At 45.4% G+C, this 22286-nt stretch overlaps 1 protein-coding gene across 1 annotated transcript in view; it reads left to right on the top strand.

Moving 5' to 3' along the window:
* The first annotated feature begins 514 nt into the window (after window positions 1-514).
* The window catches only part of hcn1 (hyperpolarization activated cyclic nucleotide-gated potassium channel 1), a 40419-nt gene continuing 18647 nt past the window's right edge, over window positions 515-22286 (top strand). The window contains exons 1-3 of the mRNA XM_003965176.3: window positions 515-870; window positions 5397-5820; window positions 19252-19413. Coding sequence (XP_003965225.2) covers window positions 515-870; window positions 5397-5820; window positions 19252-19413 — 942 coding nt within the window. The remainder of the gene's footprint in view (window positions 871-5396; window positions 5821-19251; window positions 19414-22286) is intronic.

The raw sequence follows: 22286 nt of genomic DNA, 5'->3' as shown, positions 1-22286 counted from the left end.
GCAGGACACACAAACCAACGATCGATCATGAGAAAAGGCTACAACATCTTTATTTAAAAGAGAGAGAGAGAGAGAGAGAGAAAATAAAAAAATGGCTGTAATATGTGATCTCTTTCTCCATGTGTGATAGAGATAACAGACGAGGGGATGGGGCGTTGAGGGGGGTATCATCAGCCACATTATGTAAATAAGGTGCAGGAGCATGTGCCAATTAATCCGCAGTGCCGTGCGAGCTGAGACCAGGCAGCAGCTTTTTGCGCGGCAGGAGCCCAGGCCGTCGGTAGATGGCGGTAACCCAAGAAACCTGATCCAGCGGGCTCTTGGGCGCTCTGTCTCAGTTTGCAGTACTCGCACTGGAGGCAGAGAGGAGCAGAGCCGTTTGAAGGACATAAGAAAAAACCCGTATAGTGACAGGAGAGCTGACGGCGCGTCCTCCCGTGTTCAGCGCGCAGCACCTCCCGAGCAGGAGACCGACCGCTCCGCCACCGAGAGCAACGGCAACACTCACAACACCATGGAAGACAAATCCAATTCGTTTTCCAGCGGCAAGGAGGAGAAGGCTGATGGGAATAATGTTTTTCAGAGGCAAGACTCGATACAGAAAAATAACACGGGGAGCCAGAACACGAAGGAGCACAGCAACTCTGTGAGCTTCAAAGGGGAGCGGGAAGAGGCCATGGTCGGCTTTGACGATCTGGAGGGGGCTTCCAGGCAACATGGTTTTATGCAGAGGCAATTTGGGGCCATGATGCAGCCCGGAGTCAATAAGTTCTCCTTGCGTATGTTCGGCAGTCAGAAAGCCGTGGAGAAAGAGCAAGAGCGGGTTCAAACGGCCGGATACTGGATCATTCATCCATATAGCGATTTTAGGTAAGGACTGGAAAAGACACCTGCTCACCCACCCCTTCCTCACCCCTCCCGTCACCCGAGGGTCTGCAAGCTATACACTCTCACACATAACGCTCTGTCATCGGCACAGCCTGCCTGCCCCGGAGCGCGCACGCTAATCTGCCTCTGGATTCAGGCAATCAGGCGTCCGTTTACCGACAATGTACACAGTGATTGTGTGTGCGTGCGTGTGTATGTGTGCGCTTCATTGCGGCATTTCTTGTTATAATAGACAGGGGATGCATTAAGGCTCCAAAGGACCGTCCTTGGAAAAAACAGCGCTGAATGTCATGATTTGGAGAATAAAGCACCAAACCAAACGTTGTCTGGCGGTTCCACAATTGCAGGCATGTGGCCTCATTGCGACACGCCGCCCGTCTAGAGGCGACGGGACCTGGACACAACGTGACAATGCCATTGCACCATCCCGGTTGTAAACATTTCATTTGCGGGCCTGTGAGTGCACGGGGCACAGAATGCGGTAAAATAAAATCGCGCAAAAGGGAAAATTCAAGGGGAGGCATCCCCTGTTGTTTGACACAAAGGGCTAAAACATGATCTGGCCACGGAGGTGTGAATGTTTATGAAGGGGTTTAGGCACAGAGGTAATGTGATGGAATGTGCCAGCCGCGCAGAGAGCTGCAGAAGCCACAATTCACTTCCCCTGTACGTCCCTGCATCTACGTTCTTTCGCGCGTAAATCGCCACAAAGGTGACCCCCAGTTCCACCTATCATCTGGCGTCCGGCAGCGTAGCAACTGAGCCCCCCACCATCCCCTACGGCTAGTTAAAGTGTTTCCAGTTTGTCTCACATTTCGAGTACATTGCGTTCGAACCGTAAACACGCCGGATCGGATGCAGCCGCGGCTGGTTTTCCACCCGACGCGTGTTTACAGTTCACACTTGTTCACACATGTGAGCCATCTCATCCGGTCCTGCGTCTGCAGCACCAGTGTCCCCCGGTGGCTGACCGTCGTGACTCCCATTTTCACTGCGGCTCCGTGTGGCGTGCCGGGGCTCGTCAGAACTGACCGTGGTCCTGAAGGCAGGAGAGCTCGGAGTCTGCAGCACTCTGCTCCACTGCAGCTCCGCACGCCAAAATCAGAAGTGCTGCACTCACGCTGCAAAGCGCCTCCTGGGGCGCTTGAGTCTGATGTGAGATCATTTTGCTCCCCAACTTGACTGCTGGGGACAATCTCATGCAGGATGTCCTTTACTCGGCCACGCAGATGCGCCATGATGACCAATGATGGTGGCTGAGAGCAGATTAGCACGCACACAGCAGTCAATGAGCCTGAAACACATTATAACACATTATACACATTATAATAGGCACATCTTCAGAGATGAAGTGATATTTCCTTTACAAAACGGTCCTTATTCTAGTGCCTGTGCTGTCTAACACGTCACAGAGACCTTAATAATGGGAGGCGATGGTTCACATAAGCAGAACATGATTTGAATCGCACATACTTATTCAACAGAGACAAATCGGGCCATTTGCCTCTGCTGCTGAAAGTCTCTCCTTCCTCTAGTATTCCCTGTTGTTAGATTTTTAGATCTTTCATTTCTGCTGTATTGAAGTTGCTTTTGTGGCAGTGAGACGGAGGATGATGAAGGTGGTGCAGGATGGAGAGGTTATCAAGACAGAGTACTGGTGGTGGACTTTGCTCGGAAAATCCACTTTTACTGTGACTTTACAGATAATCTTTATGTCTTACAGAGCCTAAAAACATATTATTATTATTACTTGCTTTCACACAGGACTGCAAGCCTTGTTATCATACAGTGTAATTAAAAATGTATAGCTCAGTGACAGGTAGGAGAAGAGAGAAACGAAAACACTGTACGATCTTTTAATGAAAAAGTCTTACGCAAGTGCACTCCGTGAGTGACACCACCATTCATGCGGGCCTTATATGGCTTCGGAGGAGTGTTTGAAACTCAATATCCAACATATTCTTTTGTACACAGTGGATGGTTAAAGATTGATGGCAGGTTAGTAAAATGCATTATTCATTGATTTTTAGAGAGGCCTCATACATGAGCTTATACTCCTCTGCGTGTGCAGAGCTGAAGCTCTGATGGACTCCCGAAAGATTCTGTGATGAAGAAGACAGTTTTTGCCAGGATGGACTATTGTAAGATTACGCAATGCTAAATAATATAATCATTATTATCACAACAGGAAATGATGTAATCATCATGCAATCATCATGTCCTGATGTTATATTTCTTAATGTTTGCACGGCTAGTCAGGCATCAGTTGTGCTGAATATTGATCCCACTCTATATGTGGTAGAGCACGACCCCTCCGCTCACCCGCAGATGGGACGGTGTTGGGCCGTGCGTGGTTTCGTTTGTTGCTTGGCAGGAGAGGCCTGGCATCGATTGCCACCGAGACCTTGTTGTTGAGCTCGATTTGGATGAGGATTGCATCAATAATCATCCTCGACTGGCTGGAGTTGGCACTCTGGTCTTCATTGGAGGCGGTATCTGTATCAACTGTGAACATCTGGTCTCTGTGGAGGTTTTCTTGTTATTCTTTGGGTGTCAGGACCAGTGTAACGCTGCAGCAAAGAAGCTGCGGATAAAGCTCGCTGTCCCACACTTCACTGGTGTCGCTGCGTTTTCTGTGGTGCAACGAAGCGAGATGGTTGGCACATTCTCTGCTGCTCTTTCAAAGGGAAATTATCAGGCACACAAATACTTTAAACACTTTTCTTTAGCTTGCTTTACTTTAGAAGGTAAAAAGTCATCTTGCCACTGTGCAGGCAGTGTGGTTAACTCTGTAGATCGTCCAGTTCTGAAAGTGAAAGATAATGTTTTATTCATTAGAGAAGTGGGCGTCCTAGAGGTCATGTACATTGTAAATACCATCCATCCAAATCAAGACAGAAATAGAAAGACGTGGGCAGTCCTTTAGTGAAAAACATCCAACATTTCCATTTGTTGAAACTCGATATTTCTCAAGTAACAACTCTGCCTTTTCCTTTACAAACAGTAAATTCTTCAGCTTTAGTTTTTTTTGTTTGCTGTTTGGCACGGATTTGAGATGGATGGAGCACGTTTCAGCTTTGACACTCAAGCTCCTGTTCTCTATTTGAGTCCATGAACTTTGACTTTTCCGTGCTCCTTGTAATTATTTTGGCCTCATTTTTAAACTGCAGATGCCTCAAGCAGCCTAAAATACTCCAGCCCTGCGTCCTAAAAATGCAACCGAAATCGTGCTTTACTGTCACCTTGATCACCTCTTTCCACCACCTCCCCTGAGGTATGAATAGTCCTCTTCTGTGCATCTCAAGGCAGCGCAGAGGACATAGCAACGCAGTTTCCTGCACCAGAGTCTCGTATTAAAATGAAATGTCAAAAAATATAAAATATTTCTCCCAAATTCAGTTTCCAATTCATCCAGTGTGTGTGTGTGTGTGTGTGTGTGTGTGTATGAAGTCATTCTGCTGGCGTGTCCCTGCTTTGATGTCCCATTGAACGCTCCATACGAGCAGTTGTCCATAGGCGACCGTTACTGCTGAAGTAAAAATAACAATGATGGGTATCACAAACCACCTGGACGACTGCTGTAAAGCTGAAATGAAGACAGTTATTGGACACATGATCCCTGGATATTTATGAAGCTAAGGCCTTGCATTAATTAGCCACACGGGCAACGACAGTGAGGGGTAGTGAGGTTCAGCACGGACAGGCAGGCAGGCTGTTGGGCCTGCAGCCGCAGGTATCTGCAGAGTTTTTAGCTCTTTAGGTTTTCTGTAAGCATCTATTTTCATTGGCTGCGCGTCCTTAACTGAGGCCCGGGACGCTTTGTGAAGAGAGCAGGGCGCTGATGAATCACCGCTGCCCCTGCTCATCAGGGACAGAGTGCAGAGACATTAACATGGCCAAGAGGGATGAGAGGATCGCAGTCCAGCAGCTCTCTGCATACAGGACTGCTCCCTGCACAGTTGGTGACGTCCTTGACTGGCGGCTCGTTTTCAGCTGGCAGGAGCCACAAATTATTCTTCATGCAGGGAAAATGTGGAAGCTAGTTGTAAAATAGATGTATAGCTCTTTATGATGCGTATGATGAATCCTGCTTTCATTTGGAGCTCACCTGGAAAGGACAACATGGAAAATGTTCGTAATGTGGGAGGGTTGAGTTTGGAGCCCTTGACAGCTGTTGAGCCTCTCTGATGGGATGTTGGGTTTCCTTAATGCTACTGGTGACGATTCATTTTAACATATCGTTCAGCCCTGTTATTCTATTGTCTCCATGGGCCTGTACATCTGATTTATTCTAGTAAAACCAAATCGCTAATAAAAAATTTCTAAGATTCAATTAGTGTTCTTTCAGCGTCTACTGGGCTTAGTCAGGATCTTTAATTGATTGGTTGAGATTTGTAGTTTATGGTTTTGATTGTGAGACTTTAATGCAGCGCTCTGGGATCTATCTATGCATTATTTACCTTCAACAGTGTGTCTCTCTGGACTGACTCGTGTGTGTTGTTCTGCAGGTTCTACTGGGACTTGATAATGCTCATCATGATGATGGGGAATCTAATCATCATTCCTGTGGGAATAACCTTCTTCTCAGACCAGAACACCACCACCTGGCTGGTCTTCAACGTAGCGTCGGACACCATCTTCCTGGTGGACCTGGTCATGAACTTCAGGACGGGGATCGTCAACGAGGAGAGCTCAGAGATCATCCTCGACCCCAAAGTCATCAAGATGAATTACCTGAAGAGCTGGTTTGTTGTGGACTTCCTCTCCTCCATTCCAGTGGATTATATCTTTTTAATAGTGGAGAAAGGCTTTGACTCAGAGGTATATAAAACAGCCCGGGCCCTGCGAATCGTCCGCTTCACCAAGATCCTCAGTCTTCTGCGTCTGTTGAGACTGTCCCGACTCATCAGATACATACATCAGTGGGAGGAGGTACGTAGGTGTGTTCTGTTTCAAAAAACTGAAACCAAAGGTGTGAATGTGATTGTGTTGTTGCCTGGCGGGGTCCTTTTCCCTGCAGCACAGCAACAACCTTGGGAGGTTAATTCATATGTGCACGTATAGTAGAAAATACCTGAAGCACTTCACTGATGTAGGTAAAATGCCAAGGGGGTGTGACAGGTCATTACCCTCCTGCAGAGTCCTTGCACTCCATGACTCAGACTATTTAACAAAGATGCAGCCTCCGCCCACTAACGATTTACTGGGGTCCCAATTTCCGGGTGTCGTGTCCCGACTGCGGATCCGTGCCAATGGTTGGCCGCTTTTCATTTGCTCTGAGGAGCTTGTCTTATATGCATTTTAATGCATATAAGACAATTGAATGTCTCCATATAGGACTGGTTGCTGAACTTCTGCATGGAACTTTATTGTACACGGGCCAGTTCCCATCCATGGATCACTGAAGATGTAAGCAGCATGGAACAGCCATCTCTGTGGTAGCGTGCCAATGGGGCAAGTTTAAACTTTAAAGCATTAGCCGCGCATCGGTGGAGCCTTATTCGAGCGTTCCTTAAATATGGAGTTTAGACTCTCCGATAGTCGTGAACCATGTTCTGGGGAAAAGGGCACCATATGGGCTGCACTTGTCTGGCGTTATTATCTTGGTACAATCGCCATGTGGGAAGTTGATTATGCATTTCACATGTACGCTATGTTACTGTGTAGCTTCCAGAGCAGCAGCAGGAAGACACGATGGTGTGGGCTAGGTTAGAAACGCAAATAGACAGTGCCGCAAGGTTAATGAAAATCTGCAGTGAGCATGCAGAGACGCAGGCAGCGCAGTATAGGGATGTGTCATAATGCTTGCATACAGCAGCCCCCAACTCCCAGTTTGTCCCTCTCGTGCTCGGCTTGTTCTCTTCGCCTTTATTTGTCTTTCGTGCTCATGCAAACCATCTCTCAAATCCTTCCGAACCTCATCAGAGAAGGGAGGGGAAAAGGTTATAGGGCGCATACATTAAACGGAATCATACCGCAGCAGTGTTGGACATGTTTAGAGGAGACGTGAGAAGAAAGATGAGGCACTCGGTGGAAAAATCCCAAGCTGTCATAACATGTTAGGTGCAGGATGCAGGATTAGCGAGGGACAAACGCAGTCTCCAGCCATCATAATGAGTTTTGGAGCAGCGAAGCATCACGGCATCAGCCTTGGGGAGGGCTCGGATCGTTATTCAGAGACTCCAGTTCCACTTTAAATCATCTTTTCCTCCTTGCATGTCCGTCATTCCTTCATCTGTTGTGTGCTCTCTGCCCCCATCTTCACTTTGTCACCGTCTCTTTTCTCCATCTGTGAAGCAAAGGAGGCTGCGATGTCATCAGTGCCGGCCGGAACGAGTCGAAGGCAGATTTGTTGCATCTCTGACTTCCTTTGCTGCTCTTCTTTACTTTTAAATGCCATTAAAAAACAAAACCCAAAAGTCTGCAGCAGGCAGGCTGGTGAGGACTCTGGGGAACAGAATATTCAAGATGTTTGCTTGGACAGATTTTGCTGCCTTGGTGTTGCTACTGTTTCCTTACCTTCTTGGCTATCATATGATTAAGGTGTGAAGCGCTTAGTGTGAGGGTCACATAGAGCAGCGAACACACTGCTCACGCAAACGCTGTAATTTACATAAGACCAAGTCAAACAGGAGCCGCCGCACTGTGCAAACATCTGCTCTCTTATCTACACATCTCCGTGTTCCTGCGTGTTTTAGGCTGGTTGTGATTCCCTCAGGACAAAAAGAAAGTTAAGAATTACTCAGAGTAAAATGTAAAAAAGAGAGAGAGTGAATAAATAAATCTGATCCATAGGTCCCCACAGCAGCCCAAAAGAAATCTAGAAATCCAGTGTTTCCCACCACTGGCCTATACTGGTGCACAGAGGGATCATATTTAATGGCTGAGCTGTTAATAATTCAGAGAAATAATGAGAACACTTATGGAGGCCCTTTTTTGTTCTTTCATCTTCACAGGGTTTCATACTTTGCAAAGATATTTTTGCCCTCTGCTCTGATGACTTTCTAAGCCATGCCTCCCTCGTAGTTTCCCAATTACCCCAGTGACCTCACACCAGACAGATAGAAATCGCAGAACTTTCACTTTTACCTGCAGATGTAAGTGGAAACGCTGAAGAGATCCTGGTTTGCTGCTGTCTGTGGTGCTGGGCTAATGAGAGACGCTGATGTCAACTGAGGGCAAAGCATTTGTAATCCCCACAGCTCCCAGTGCCACATCTGGCTCATCATGGCCACCGAGTCTCTTGTCAGAGCCCAGCGCCACAGCAAAGGTGCAGGTTGGGCTAGTGGCAGTCTACCAGCCCCCAGAGGCAGCTGTAGACTCTCTGAATGCCAAGTTTGTGTGACATTAACGAATCAGCCTGGCCCAGCTTTTGTTAGCATCGATAGGCTACTCACACACACACACATACACACACACACAGCTTGTATTTACATTATGTCACAAATTTGCTGCGAGCTTCAGTCAGTCACCAGAGATATATTATTTATATTTACATATTTTTCTTCAACGCCGTTGACTGCAGACATGGCTACACAGATTTATTTTTTTATTATTTAACATCATTAACAGAGCTGCCTATAAACTAATTAATTAAAGTGCCTGTTGACAGGTAAATTGAGTGAAATCACTTTAGTCTTTAAAAGACAGAAGCTTGACCAATCAATAATAATTGTGTGTTTCTAGACCTCCTTTCTTTTTATCTTGGACGAAAAAAGCATATAGCCAATAATGAGCCATGATATCTTATGACTGACTTATTGATTGATTCATTTATTGATCGACTGCAGCTGACAGGAGAAACTCTCTTTAATTAAAAGGTCTGCAGGGATACCTCATCCCCAGCTGTCGCGAGCGAGGCTTGAGTCACAGTTCAGATGGTAAATTGATCCTAAAGAGGGAAAATGTGAGCCAGGTGACCTCAGGTATCCAGTGTAGCCGCGTCGAGCATGATGGCATCACACCGGCTAAATGTGGACCACACTGAAATAACTGGGGCTTATTACGTGGCCGTCTGTGGGGTTTATTTGGTCTTCAGAGATTAAAAACCATCCACAGAACAACAGCAGAGGGGAGTCGGAGGAAATTGCTAATCAGCTCAACATAAAGTGCAGAATTTCCTTTTTTGTGATCTAAAAATGTTGATCTGGTGGATCTTGAATTGTACTGCGCAGTTTATAGGAGAGTTTTTTGGTTTTAAAAATAGGGCATAACATTCATCTAATGTATACGGATTCTTCTAGAAACAGATTTCAGAGACACTTTTGTGTGCTTTAGTGTCCCTCGCGCCCTGCTGCTTTTAAGATGCTCCAACTTTAATGTTTGCCTGCTCTCTTTCTTTTTCTGTTGCTAATTTTAGTGTTGAAATCACAAATTCTCAACATTGTTTTATCAGTTATAAAGATCCGATTATAAAAAAAAGCACAGACTGGAAAAGAATGAGCAGCAGTTCAGGAAAGATGGATGGATGATCAGGTCCTTGTAATTTGCCGCCTCAGCAGCAGAGATTGTGGTGTCAGAGGAGATTAGTCACATTGGGTTCACGGAGTCCCGTCGACTCCATTCACCTGCCTTGGAGGTCGGCTGAGCCAAACGTTGAGCGCTTTGAGGCCTCCACCCTCTCTCGCACGCGCGCACACGGGTTTCAGGTTTATACTTCTATCATTGTGAGGACTCCTGTGGACACAATGCCTTCCCCAGCCCCTTATTCAAATCCTGACCATCACAAATAACCAAGCTTTAACCCTTAAGGGGACATTTAAAGTTGTGAGGACCAGCTGTCCTCACTGTAAAGTCCATGTTACACTTTACAGTACAGTGTAGCATGTAAAAGAACACACACACAGACACACACACTGACACAGGAGAAACAATAAAAGAGAGGAATGATGCTACTTTCTATCTTTGTCTCAGGTTGCTCCGTCCCCTGATTGATTTTCCGTGATGCTGCTCCTCTTCCTCTCTGTAATTACTGCCTGTAAATTAAAAGAGGACAAAGCTTTTAAAATGGTGTTTTCTTTTGCGCGTTTGCAGCCCATTTGGCTGTTTATCAAAGCCAGCAGATGACACCATGAACACGCAAAAGACAGAGACGCTCCGCACGAAACGGCGAACGGGGCCATGGGGCGGCGGTCGAAAAGAGTGGAGCCTCGGAACCATGTTCTCACAGATGACATTTGGTTGTAGGACAGACACAGAGCAGCACTGCGACCCGCTGCTGCAGGAAAGAGCTGCGTCGAAGCAGAGCCGTCGGCTGATGACCGTGTACAACCGTTTCCTGCTATGTGACGTGATTTGATGCGACGTGTGAGCTCGCCATGCAAATGTGTCACGTCCATGTGTGCATGTGTGGGCATCTATACCCTATAGCCCTGAGGTGACACGTAGCAGCTTGGGAGGAGAGTAAATTGTCCACATCAATAAAGACGCAATGTTCATATTCTCTCCGACCAGCGCGGGTGCACGGAGCTGGGACGCTGTATGTTGTTTGGTAAAGGTCTGGCTTCACCTGCAGGTATACTAGGGGCACTCTCGGATGCTTGGGCCTCCAGATAAACATGTCATTTATCAGGGGGAGGCAGAAATCTGCAAGTCATTCGATTAAAAAAAGAAAAAAAAGGTGTTCTCACGAAAAGAGGGGCTGTTGGCTTGTTTGCGCGAAGGTTAGTGAAGATGGACTAACGTGACGTCGTGAGTGGTATTTTGAATGCTGCAAATTTGATAAACTCAAGGGGGTTCAAATACATTAATGTTAGTGCGGTGTTAACGTTCCACAGATGGCATTCGTCAACCCGAGCAGGAGAGGCAGCTCTTGGGTCTGGTGCAGCGAAGTGTTTGGCTATGGAACAGTGAATCTGCTGTTTCCTCTCCTTAACACCTGCATTTTTCATTCGCCCTGTAGTTTTTGTCCTTGCGTGTTTTACCCTCCTCAGCAGGGCAAATCTTGAATCGGCAACCACACTGGAAGGAAAGAACGTCTTTAAAAAACTTTTTTTTTTTACAAAGTTTTGAATAAACGATGGTACTTAACAGATAAAATTACTCTTTTTCCTCCCTTTTTGCTTTATTCAGCTTGATTGACTCATCCAGTCCCATTTTGCTCTTGCCAAAAAACAACAACAAAATTCAAATAAAAAGAGAACAATGTTTTGCTCCCTCTCACAGAGTCAGTGCTCTCGTCCTCCTCGTTCTAAGACACAGCTCCCTGAAGATGAACATAATGTGCCCTGCTTCCTGTTCTTACTCAGCTCACTGAGGGAAGCTCTCTGTTGGCCCACGGGGTGGAAAATCCCAGGCTGAGTGTTTCTGCTCGTTCCCCATGGATCCAACCCGTTTGCTCTCGCCAAGTCGCTCGGTGCTCCTTCTGTTTTCTGTTGGTCTTGTTAACGCAGCCTAAAACATGCTAATTGCTTGACCATAACTAAATCATAAATCCCAGAACTTCCTTTAAATAGTGTCAGTGAAAGAGCTGTCATTATTATATATTATGTGTGATTGCATTGTCATTTATTACAAGATTGTATTGTTTTCTGTAATTCTTATAATTTACTAAAATGTATAAATTTGCAGTACATATAAAAAACTGAAGAGGCTTAAGAGACATCTCTTAATAATCTGTCCTCGGATTGGCTGGTACGTCCACACTAATTAACACTAATTAACAACCACCTGTGTTTTCCTACATTGTCACATTAATGTGGCATCTGTAAAGAAGGCCAGTTAAAAGAAGAGCTTCGATACTTCCTGAACTTAGAGCTGCGGTGGCTTTGCAGCCGACCGCGGAGCGAGGCAGCAGACGAGCAGCTCAGTTTACAGCTAACGTGCAGACCGAAGTTTGCTGCTGGCGAAGGTCTTTGTTTCCTGGCGGAGGTGTGTCGCGCTGCGTCGCAGGTGACAGGTAACTCGGAGCAGCTGGACTCACATGCGTTCCCTCTCTGCAGTCCTCGTGATGACCTTGGTTTGACCTTGGCTTACTTTTTGTCTTTATTATTGATGTATTTTATTTTCAAATGGTTGCCAGTCACCTTTTTGGTGCAGTTAAACATCCAGCAGAACATTGTAGCTAGCACACAAAATCCTCCTGTTTCTCATGCTCACATTTAAAATATCCCCCCTTTAGCGTTATTACATGATAATCTGATTTATTGCTTATTTACACTTGTAGAATACTAAATAAAAGAAGCGGAATTAGACGTGACGAGGGTAAATAGTTCCTAATTCAGTTGTGTATGCAGGATGTCCAAACCCCCCCACAGAGAGCTTCTATATGCTGCATCAATGATCAACAGAAGGTTATTTGTGACATTTGAAGGGTCCCCATCCACTAAGAATAACTCAGTAATGCCTTTTTTTGTCTTCCTGTCACTGTCAGTGCGTCTCATCCTCTGTCCTGTTATTTACGGTAAATTGCAAAGAGGCAAGCCTGCAGAGTAAAGACAGAGAACCAGGCAGCGATACTGCGAGGCAAAGGTAAAGGTTAAGCTAAAGAGTGATCTGTTTAGACAAGCAGCCAAATCACATTTAATAAACAGCGTTGTTTTCATTGGAAGAGGCTAAATTAGATTAGAGCGATGGAAACCCTCCGTTTGGAGGCAGTTTGTGCAGCCTCAGCAGCCGCACCAGCCTGCAAAAGTGTCCGTTTCCTCAAACTTCTGCTGCATAGCTCTGCATCGACCCTTGCGTGCGCTGCTCAGTAAGCAGGTACATGACAGCTATCGTCTGAGAAGGAGGGTTGCAGTGATAAGCGCTGAGATTAGGCTAATCTCGGTTATTTATGGCCGCTGCTGGTGGTTGCCGTGTGTATTCTTGGAGGTATGTGGGGAGGGGGTTCACAGTAGGGAGAGCAAATGTGCCGGTGATCCCTGGAAGTCACCACTTCACTGCGGGATTCTCTCTGGGCTGCATGATCACTTATTACAGTGAGGTAATGCCACTCAGAGCAGATATCCTGTAATGATGTCTTGTGCAAAATAATTAATTAGTAACTGGTGAAGCATTTAGAGTCCTGTGACTTTCTTTCCCCAGAGTTAATATCCTTAATGGCAGTTGAATTCTATGAAGCAGCACTCCCTCCATCTGTCACCGCGACAGCTGGGCTCATCTGTTCCTTCTAAACTCTCCGTACTTTTCCAAAGGCGGTCATTTATAAGCTTATAGTTTTGCAGAAGGACAATGGGCTGCGGTGGCACTATGCGACTGCAGAGCAGATTAGATTAGGCAGCATATCAAGTGCAGTTACTCATGTTGCTATAGCTAACACTGAGAGGTATGTTAGACTAGATAATGTCTTGTTGCACCACTGTGTTATATCACCGACGATAACATTGCGTGGCTCCGGCGTGCTGCGTCTGTATTCGTACACTGCCGCCTCTTTTATATGAAACTGTGCTTTGTCTTTGCTCGGATTGAAACAATAGAGAGGACACCTCCGTCCTCACACTAGGCCGTTGACGGGAGGGTCTGTTATGCTGATGTTTACATGAGCGCAGCAGGTCACCCTGCGCAATCCACTCAAATCCCTCCACCCCCCGCTCTCACACGGCCACTAATCTCCCCTGACTACCTCCTTAGCACAACTTACACTTCCTTACATTCATCCCCCCCGGTCGCTTACAGGAAGTGTACTGTGCTTCTTGAGAAGTGACCAAATCCTCTGCAGTATACACAATATTGGCTTCATTATGATGAAATCATCTGTGCAAATACCTCCACTGAACAATGTTTATGGTTCTTTGTGTGTATGCTAGCAGGATTGTCAGCGATACCGAAGCTTCACTGTAGCGAAAGCTCTGTGGAGTGTTTCCCTACTTGTCCAGACAGTCATTCCATGTTTTATTAAAGGAGCCATTTTTAGGTCCTTTAGCAGTCCTGAAATACTGACACTGTGACCCTGGTGAAAGCACAAGGAAAAAAGGTTCATTTAATATTCAAGGAGGAGCCAAATTCACTTTGGGAATATAGTCATACTGCAGCATTGCTGTAAGGGCCAGCTTATAATCACATCCAATTGTACGCTTTTAATAAAATCTGCTTCATACTGACAATCTTTCATCTCAGAGTCTATAGAATTGAAAATCCTCCTACAGGAGGTTGCTCTCTGATGTAACGAAGTCTTCAACAAAAACAGACTCCACAGAATGGAAACCAGCTGGGGATGAAATTCAAGGCACAATTTAATATTGAATTGGAGATTATTTTCATTTCAAACCTAAGGAAAACAAACTATACTCCCTTGTGTTGTGGTCTCGGTGGGGTGTCCCACCCCTTCTCCCCTTTTCTGCTTCCTCCTGTCTCACTCTTCATTACCGGCGGACTGATTTATTTCCTGGAATGATGCTGTCAAACTGTCATCCTGAAGCCGACTTGCATAACCAGACGGTCGGGGGGTGGGGGGGTGGGAGTGGGGTGGAGGGGACGGTTCATGCGGGATAACAGTTGTTTTTGAGACTTTCTGACGTGGCTTTTGGACAGCATGTCCACATGCGTCGTGCTTATCTGTCTACCCGGCGCCTCTCTCGTCACACTGATGACCGATCGCGTTGCTGGACCTACAGCCACTGCTTGTTTTTGTAGCAGATGTGACTCGTGTTCTTCTGCTGTGTTGGTATTTTGCGAGCGCCTCTCAGGTTACAGGTACAAATCAATAGAACATCCGTCCTCCTCGTCCATAAATGTACTGCCCTGATGCGTTTGGGCCGTTTCTGGCCTGCAGTCGTCCTTTAAAATATATTATTTTGAGAATATGCATAATTACCTGGATGAATTTATCTCAAAATAACATCTATGCCGCCAAATAATGCACAGGAAACGTGCCAGGATATATAAGTCCTTGAAATGCATTTTAAATTACAGCTAAGTCTTCTAGCCATGACGCAGCCACACACATCCATGCAGAAAACAGCAGAAATGTGACCCCTGTTGCTTCTGCCCCAGAGGATGCTGCTTCTGCCAGTGCTGCTCCGAACGTCGAGCACAGATTTAGGCGGAACAGCAGCGTTAAGGTTATCGCGCAGAGCGGGTGAGACAGCGGACGGCGCAGCTACGCTCGCAGTGCAGCGTGATGCGAGACCGCAGAAGAGCGGGAGAATTCTGCTGATGGACACAGACACGACAGAAAACGGAGCCGAAGAGGTGCGACAGGAAGGACCCAAGGCAGAATAGAGTCTTTCTTTTAACTGGGGAGCGACGTCTAACCGCAGGTTGACGCTCCCGCGGTCAAATGAAGTAGATTGATTGATGGTTAGCGCTAATGAATAGCGCTAATGAACAGTGCAAAACCCACACCTGCGGTCTGCCCTTGTGCACATTACTGTGGATTTGCTCTTAATGTTTCTCAGGCAGCACTTATTTAATGGAAGGTAGCTGAGTATCTTTTCTTTGGTCATGTTTATTTATCTAAGGACTCTGAACATGCATTAAATCCACTCTAGGATGTTTATATAGATGTCCAGCTGCCCCTTTGAAAAGCTGCTTGTAAGGATTTAATGTTCTTTCCCCCCCAATCGTTTTGTTAGATTTCAGCTTAAACTAACCAAAACAGCAATCATCACCTCCTATTTTATCGCCACCACCCCTTCGCTAATAGATCACTGTGCTTTTACTGCTAGTATGGAGATCCCATTGATCACTACCTGGATTTTAATTACGTTTCTGGCTCCAAATTACTGTGGGGTCTCATTACCTAAATGTACTGCTGGGAACTGAGGACCCAGAGCTTTTAAGGCAGATAAACAATCTGTAACATGGCCCGGAGAGAACGATGCTGAAGTCTTGCTCCAGCGTGTACAGAATTATCAGTTTTCCTCTTTATTGTAGGCAGATTGACTGACTGATCACCTTTCTGGGAAGAATCGCCGACACCCTGCTGACTGTTTATTGTAGCAACACTAATAAGTGGAGGTTCCTAAATTCCATTGAAAACTACTTATTCAGCCTCCTGGCTTTACTAATGCGGGAGTCGCCCAGTTTTTATTTTAATTCATATAAAATTAGGGGGAGGAAAAAAAACATGACATTTGGTGAATTGCACTGAATTCCCTTCACGCGATTTTGTGTTTAACTGTAATTTAGTGATTAAGCAGAACCGAGGGAGATCCAAAAAGGAGATTTACAAGACGATGTTAAGCGGGAGAATTCAGATTTTCCTGGAAACATTTTGTCATCCTTCAATGCAATAGCCAGTGGTGGATTTAATCCCCTCAAATTAGTCCCCCGCTAATCCTCCCTAACCTCAAACGGAGGTCACTCCTGTCCGATTTGAAGATGCATGAATGAAGGTTTGTAAATGCATATTTAAAGCCCGGTGATGAGTCAGGGGGGCCCATTTTCTCTATTGTCATTAAACACATACTTAAATTAGCCCGGTAATTCTTATTATTGTCATTTTTTTCTAAATCGGGGAACAATTCTCCCTAAATTTCAAGCCTCTGTCACAACCATTGCTACAAATGCTGCATGTAAACACTCTTGAAGGGATGGGCACGTGCCAAACATGAATAAGCATCGTGCTGCCTGGCCAAACACCAGCGTGTGACCTTACGGCACGATCACTTCACATCTTGGCTCTTTGTCTTGACTGTATTAGAGGATTATGCTGGTCTATGCCCCTGTCCCAGTCAATTTTAAGCTCCGTGCGTTTAAATCTAAGCCCATATTTGTGTCAATGCCAGCTGAGGGTGTGGCGGGCGCGTCGGGCTCTCCGTCACTGCCACCTATTTCCTGTTGTTCCGCCGCAGACGAGAACACCGTCACCCAGTGGTGCTTCAGGCAGGAACAACGTCAGTGTCCTCTGGAGTACAGGTCAGACGGGGCTAACTAGATCAACAAAAAGAAGCAAAGCTTTTAACGAGGAGGCACAGACAGTGCTGGCAACGCACCCAATCAGGAAGCCCGACTCCTCCTGGGCCGCAACTCAAAGTCTGTAAGGCATTAAATGCTGGGGTTCTGCAATTAGTGGATCTGGTTTGACCTCCTCCCCCCACCCCTCCTCCCTGTCACTTCTGTGACAAAGTCTTTTGATTAAGTCATTTTTTCCATTCCTTACTTCAGACCCCTAAAGCCTTGCGTGGGACCCTCTCTCCACCCAAAACAAGAAAAATATCCCGACTGAGGCCATTTTTTGTGCTATTAGAGTGAGGAGGATGTATAATGTTTCCAGTAAAATCCAGCACTTTAAAGGTTATCCTGTATAATCCAGTGACCCGACTGGTGAACTACACCGGGAGCCTTTTAATATTAAGAACTTTATTAGCCCCCTACCTCATGGCTGTCTGCTCCCTCTAGCTGTTTTTTACAATTTAGTGCCCTTGAATTAGAAACCCAAACAGACCCAACATTGTGGTAATGAGCTCCTACAGTGTTCTCCTCCTCACTGGGAGCGAATCGGTGTGACCCAAAGGTCAACAAAGCTTTCCAGCAAAGTCAAATGTTCCCTGTAAATGTATAATAATTGAAACCTTCTTGCAAAATTCAAAATGGCCCACTTGACTTCTGAGAAAGTGCACTTGAAGTCTCCTTTGTGTGTGTATTTCTTTCTTTCTCACTCATACTTAAAAGGGAAAAGTGCCGCCAAGCAAATTTGTTCTTTTCCACTTTCTGCCTGCTGTGAATCATTTGTAATTTAAAGAGAGGCCAGAGTGCGACTTCCTATTTTCCGGTTGCAGGACCAACAATGGGTAGCGTTATTAGCTGCTTTTTCCCTGCGTCGTACTTTCCCACTTCTCTTCCCCCCTCTTTAATATATCGTGTCAGCTGTTGTCTTGGATTTTGTCATCCAGCCATCCACAGCGAAAGAGCATTCCGCTAAATTAGGAGTTAAGATACAGTTGGTGAAGAGGAGATACTGGGTGCAGCGAGACAGCCGTCCTGTAAGGTAGCGGCTAATTTTAGCTTGTCAGGGCAGCACACGGTATCTCCCTGTGGATGAGCTGAACCATAGAGGGATCTGAGCCTCAGCCAAAGCCTCTTGTTCTCTCATCTGTCCTCTGTGCAGATGCTGTGCTTTGTGTGGAAAGGTTATGGCAGAGTCACATTAGGACCAGTGTGGCCAGATGTGGATTCAAAGAGCTCCGCACGCACGCGAGGTTTAGACAGGGCTTATAAAAATGAAGGGAGGGGGGGGCTGGTGCAGAATTACTGCGGGCTTGCAGGGAAACAAAGGGAGCTTTTAGGCTCTTTTTCTTGTCTTTTCTGTAGTGCAGTCTAATAGAACAAAGACAAAAATAAAAGGATTGCATGAAAGCACAGGGGAAATGGGACTTTTAGGCCAGGACCCAGGCACCTCCATGGTTTTGTCTTTCCTTGTGTCTTCTATCTGTTTACGCCCCAATTATCTTGATTGCTCCTACCTGGTTTGCCTCACCTGTGCCTTGTTTTCGTGCCCCTCCCCGGTGAATTGAATCTGCGCTCTCACCGCCTCCTTTGTCAGTTGTCTACGTTGGTGTCAGCTGTTTAACACTTGCATTCGGGACGTAAGTCTCTAAGTTGCTTCCAACTTTTCCAGTGTTGATTTTATCTCAGCTCTCTAGTGTTAAGATTAAGATTAAGATATCGCATCTTCTAAACATTGTTGCCATTTTGGTAAAATCAATCACTTTACTGCTAATTAGGTCCAGTGGGTTTCCAGATTCTGGCTGTTTAAACAATAACAGTACATCTATTTTAGTCTCGTTAATTAAAAGGTTTTGCAGCCTTTAAAAGAGAAATTGCTTAAACTGTCGTTTAAATCTGTGTCTGTAAAATGTCATGTGCAGGAAATTAGTTACAGAATATCAGGCAGCTTAAAAATAGATCAAAATTACCTGCAAACGCTTTAATTGGCAAATGAGGCAGGTTTATTATGCAAGATGTGGCAATCTGCAGCCACCATATTTTTCCCACATTTAGTTTTTGTAGAATAAAACTCGAGTTTGAGAGTGAGGACCTATTTTGGAATAACCAACCTGGAAAGAATTAATGGGTTTCTCATGCTAATGAGACGCTCTGAATTAGTGCCACAGCCAACCGGGCGTGAGGCAATTCTCCTTGCCCAGATTCCGTGTAAATGAAACCGCTTTGCATCGCAGACATGCTTACTCACCCCGCGGATGACTTTCTATTCCCAAACTTCCTGCTCTGATTAAATAGCCGCACCTGCAGTCGCTGCTGCTCCTGGCATTTAAACACATTTTGCATGGCTGATTATTCCAAAGTCCCGCCATCGTCCTGTGTTTCAGTCTGTCTCTGTCCTCAGCTGTCCTACTTATAAGTGACTGAATTTGAATGAATATCTTTTTTCTCAAACTGTATGTCCAATAATAAGACTCTGTGTATATCTCATCTTTGAACTGAGCACTAACCAATGCCTCTTCCTCCATTTTTCCTCAGATTTTCCATATGACCTATGACCTGGCCAGCGCAGTGGTACGAATATTTAATTTGATAGGGATGATGCTGCTCCTGTGTCACTGGGATGGCTGTCTCCAGTATCTGGTGCCTCTCCTCCAAGACTTCCCCCCTGACTGCTGGGTGTCCCTAAACGGCATGGTTGTGAGTATCACGCATTCTTCTCTTTTGTGTGTTATTTTACCACCATAACGATGAAAAGTGAGTGACATGATGGAAAAGCTGACCTGAGGAAAATGCAGGAACAATAGTTGGAAAACCCTCGAAGTGGCTTCAGACACGTCCACAGATGTGTTGAATCATAAACCAGTGTGATGCCGAGTTTGTTGTTTATTGTGTAACTGGCAGGATTTTGTTGGTCCGCTCAAATATGTGCAGGATTGTAATGCTAACACCACATCACATGACATCCAAGACCAGCTTTGAGAGGCAGGTGCAGGCTGCTCATTATGGAGGATACAGTTAGTTCAAGAGCGATCCGTCAGAACGGCCTCTTAATGCAAGGAGTTCTTGGTGGTCTGAGCAATAACATCATGCCATACTTTTGCATACATCAAGTGATTTAAGCCCTGTTAACAATATTTAATTGTTAATTGTTAAAATCGGTGGGTTGGTTTAGTCCTCCCCCACTTTACTATACAGCACTTTCTTAATGGAAATGAAATTGTTAAAGCCTGCTTTCCCTTCAGGCGCCACGATCTATTCCTCCGATTGTTACAGCCTCTTCCTTTATTCTTCTGTCTTTCTTAACCAAATGCGGAGGTCAAACAGACTGCGGCTGCTCATCTTTGAGCAATGCGAGGGAGCTGGAAAAGTGTGTATGTGTCTCCTGGGCGATGCGGATTGTAAATGCTCGCCTCAGGAGTGGGGGGGCAATATTATGCCTCTTGATCTCCGACAAACATTTCTGCGCTCGGCATGCACGCTGACTGCTCCGAGGCATCCGGCTGGAGGTGCAAATGTCAGCCTCTCTCAACATCACAGCTCTGCATCCCGCTCATATTTATACTTGGAGGCGACGAGATGCCCACGCCAGCCCAGTGCCAAATACCATGTGCTATTTGCCCAAACAGGCATAATAGTTGGCACCAAAAGTATTTGCAGTAATACAGTGTCACTGTCAAAATGTTCCCCTCGTTAACACTCATGCACGCCGCGAGTCGATCATCAATTCATTTGACAGAGCATCTATGACTTTATAAACTGGCAATATTTGTTTTGACCATATATTTTTTGAGGAACATCAATACATATGTGGTTGTATTAAGTGCATAACTGGTGCAGACAAATTCTGTCTTTGTGTTTGGGAGTCAGTGATTGTGATATGGCGGAATGAGCGATTCGTGGGGGCTCTTCCCTGTGGAAGTTGAGGCCTGGGCGCTGACTTTGGAGGCAAATCCAAAGTGAAAGGTGCTGCCCACATGTACCGTCCCTCGCTCACGCCATCACAAACTATTTATTGACTTTCTGAAGATCTTTCAAAGAAGAAAACAGCTCCCCTCTTTACTGCATGTGGGAGTGAGTACTGGAGTGAGTGAAAGAAGCCTTTAGCCTCATGCATTTGGAGCTTTTGGTCTTTTTGAAAGAGTCTAAAGAGGACTGCAGATAGTCCTGAGTGCTGCTGTTCAGAGCGTAGGACTCTTATCATGTCGACTAATGGTCTGCAAGTAGATTCTTACTCTTTTGAGGATGCATTTACCTAATCTCTAAACAAGATAATGCTGCTGTCACTGAGTCGACATGGTCAATGGGGTCGTATGTTCTGTATCTATGGTGTACAGAAATGCATTTAGGAGCATATACATTACACCCCACATGTCTGGCTGATGTAAATGAGGACTGTAGGTAGAGAAAAACATGCTTTCGATCATCCCTTCTCAGCCTTGGACTCCATTCCAGGCCTTTTTAAATTCCTGGACCACCCGACAGTTGCACATCTCTTTCATCCCCAATCTGAATGAGTCACTTCCCACAGCCGAGCTCAGTCTGGACTTTATGAATTAATCACATTTTCATTCCACTCTTCTGGAAAAAGGCCTCTACACGAGGACACGTCAGCTCCCAACGGAAACGCTGCTTTTGCCCCGTTTCGACGTCGAAACGCACTCAAAATGCATCTTAAGGTTGGCGTCCCATTGTCTAGGTGACAAATAAAATATCTCTGGTTGCTTACATGTGGCAAAATATGCTGAAATAGAACTGCGGACTTTGGCACATAAACAAAAGATTTCTGCAGCAGGTATTACAGAAGCACAGTCCTCGTGCACGTGCTCTTTCCCGTCCAACCATCATTCCTGCTCCCTGCTTATTTGCTCAAAGTAGGCACCGTCTGTGCGCTCATAGGGAGAACAGCTTGTAGTTGGGTTACGTAATAGAAAAATGAATATTGTGCCGCACAGTTTTTGCCATGAATGGAACAGCTTGCCGGGGCTTAGAGAGTTATGCGATTAAGTAATTAAAAGCATCAGTTGATGCGCATGGTTTGGTCATTGGTTTAGCAAATGCAGACGATAAAGGCAAAAGGGGGAGGACACCTGGATAAGAAAAACACTGTTAAAACCATGATGGCTTTGCTAAAAAAAAAGAAATAAGTGAGTTTGTGATTGTTATTGTTATCTCTTCACTCTTCTGTGAATACACTTAAGTTATGGAAAGATGAATATTCAGTGTCTGGGGTCATTTGTTTTTGCAGCATCCAAAGCAAAGCCTGGAGAAAATGAATACATTTGCTTCGTCAGCTACAAATATTATTATATAATTGTGAGCAGAAGCTGCGTGAGTGAATTGTTCTGCTCCAATGATGAACGACACGAAAGAGTTTAATCAGATCTCAAATCGACAGGGATAAATGTGCATGTTTGTGTCCTGATTTTTAATTTAAATAGTCCTAAATGTCTAAAATTGGCTGCCAAAATCATAACAGGACACACTCCCGCTGCTCTGACTCTGCTGGAACAATAGGGAGAGTAGAAAGCAGCAATAATAAAGCTGAGATTATAACTTGTTTTTTCTTCTTA

This window comes from Takifugu rubripes, chromosome 6 (genome assembly GCF_901000725.2).
Source record: "Takifugu rubripes chromosome 6, fTakRub1.2, whole genome shotgun sequence".
NCBI classification, from domain to species: domain Eukaryota; kingdom Metazoa; phylum Chordata; class Actinopteri; order Tetraodontiformes; family Tetraodontidae; genus Takifugu; species Takifugu rubripes.
The sequence above is the reverse complement of the archived record's forward strand: the minus strand, read 5'-3'. Positions and strand labels throughout refer to the sequence as shown.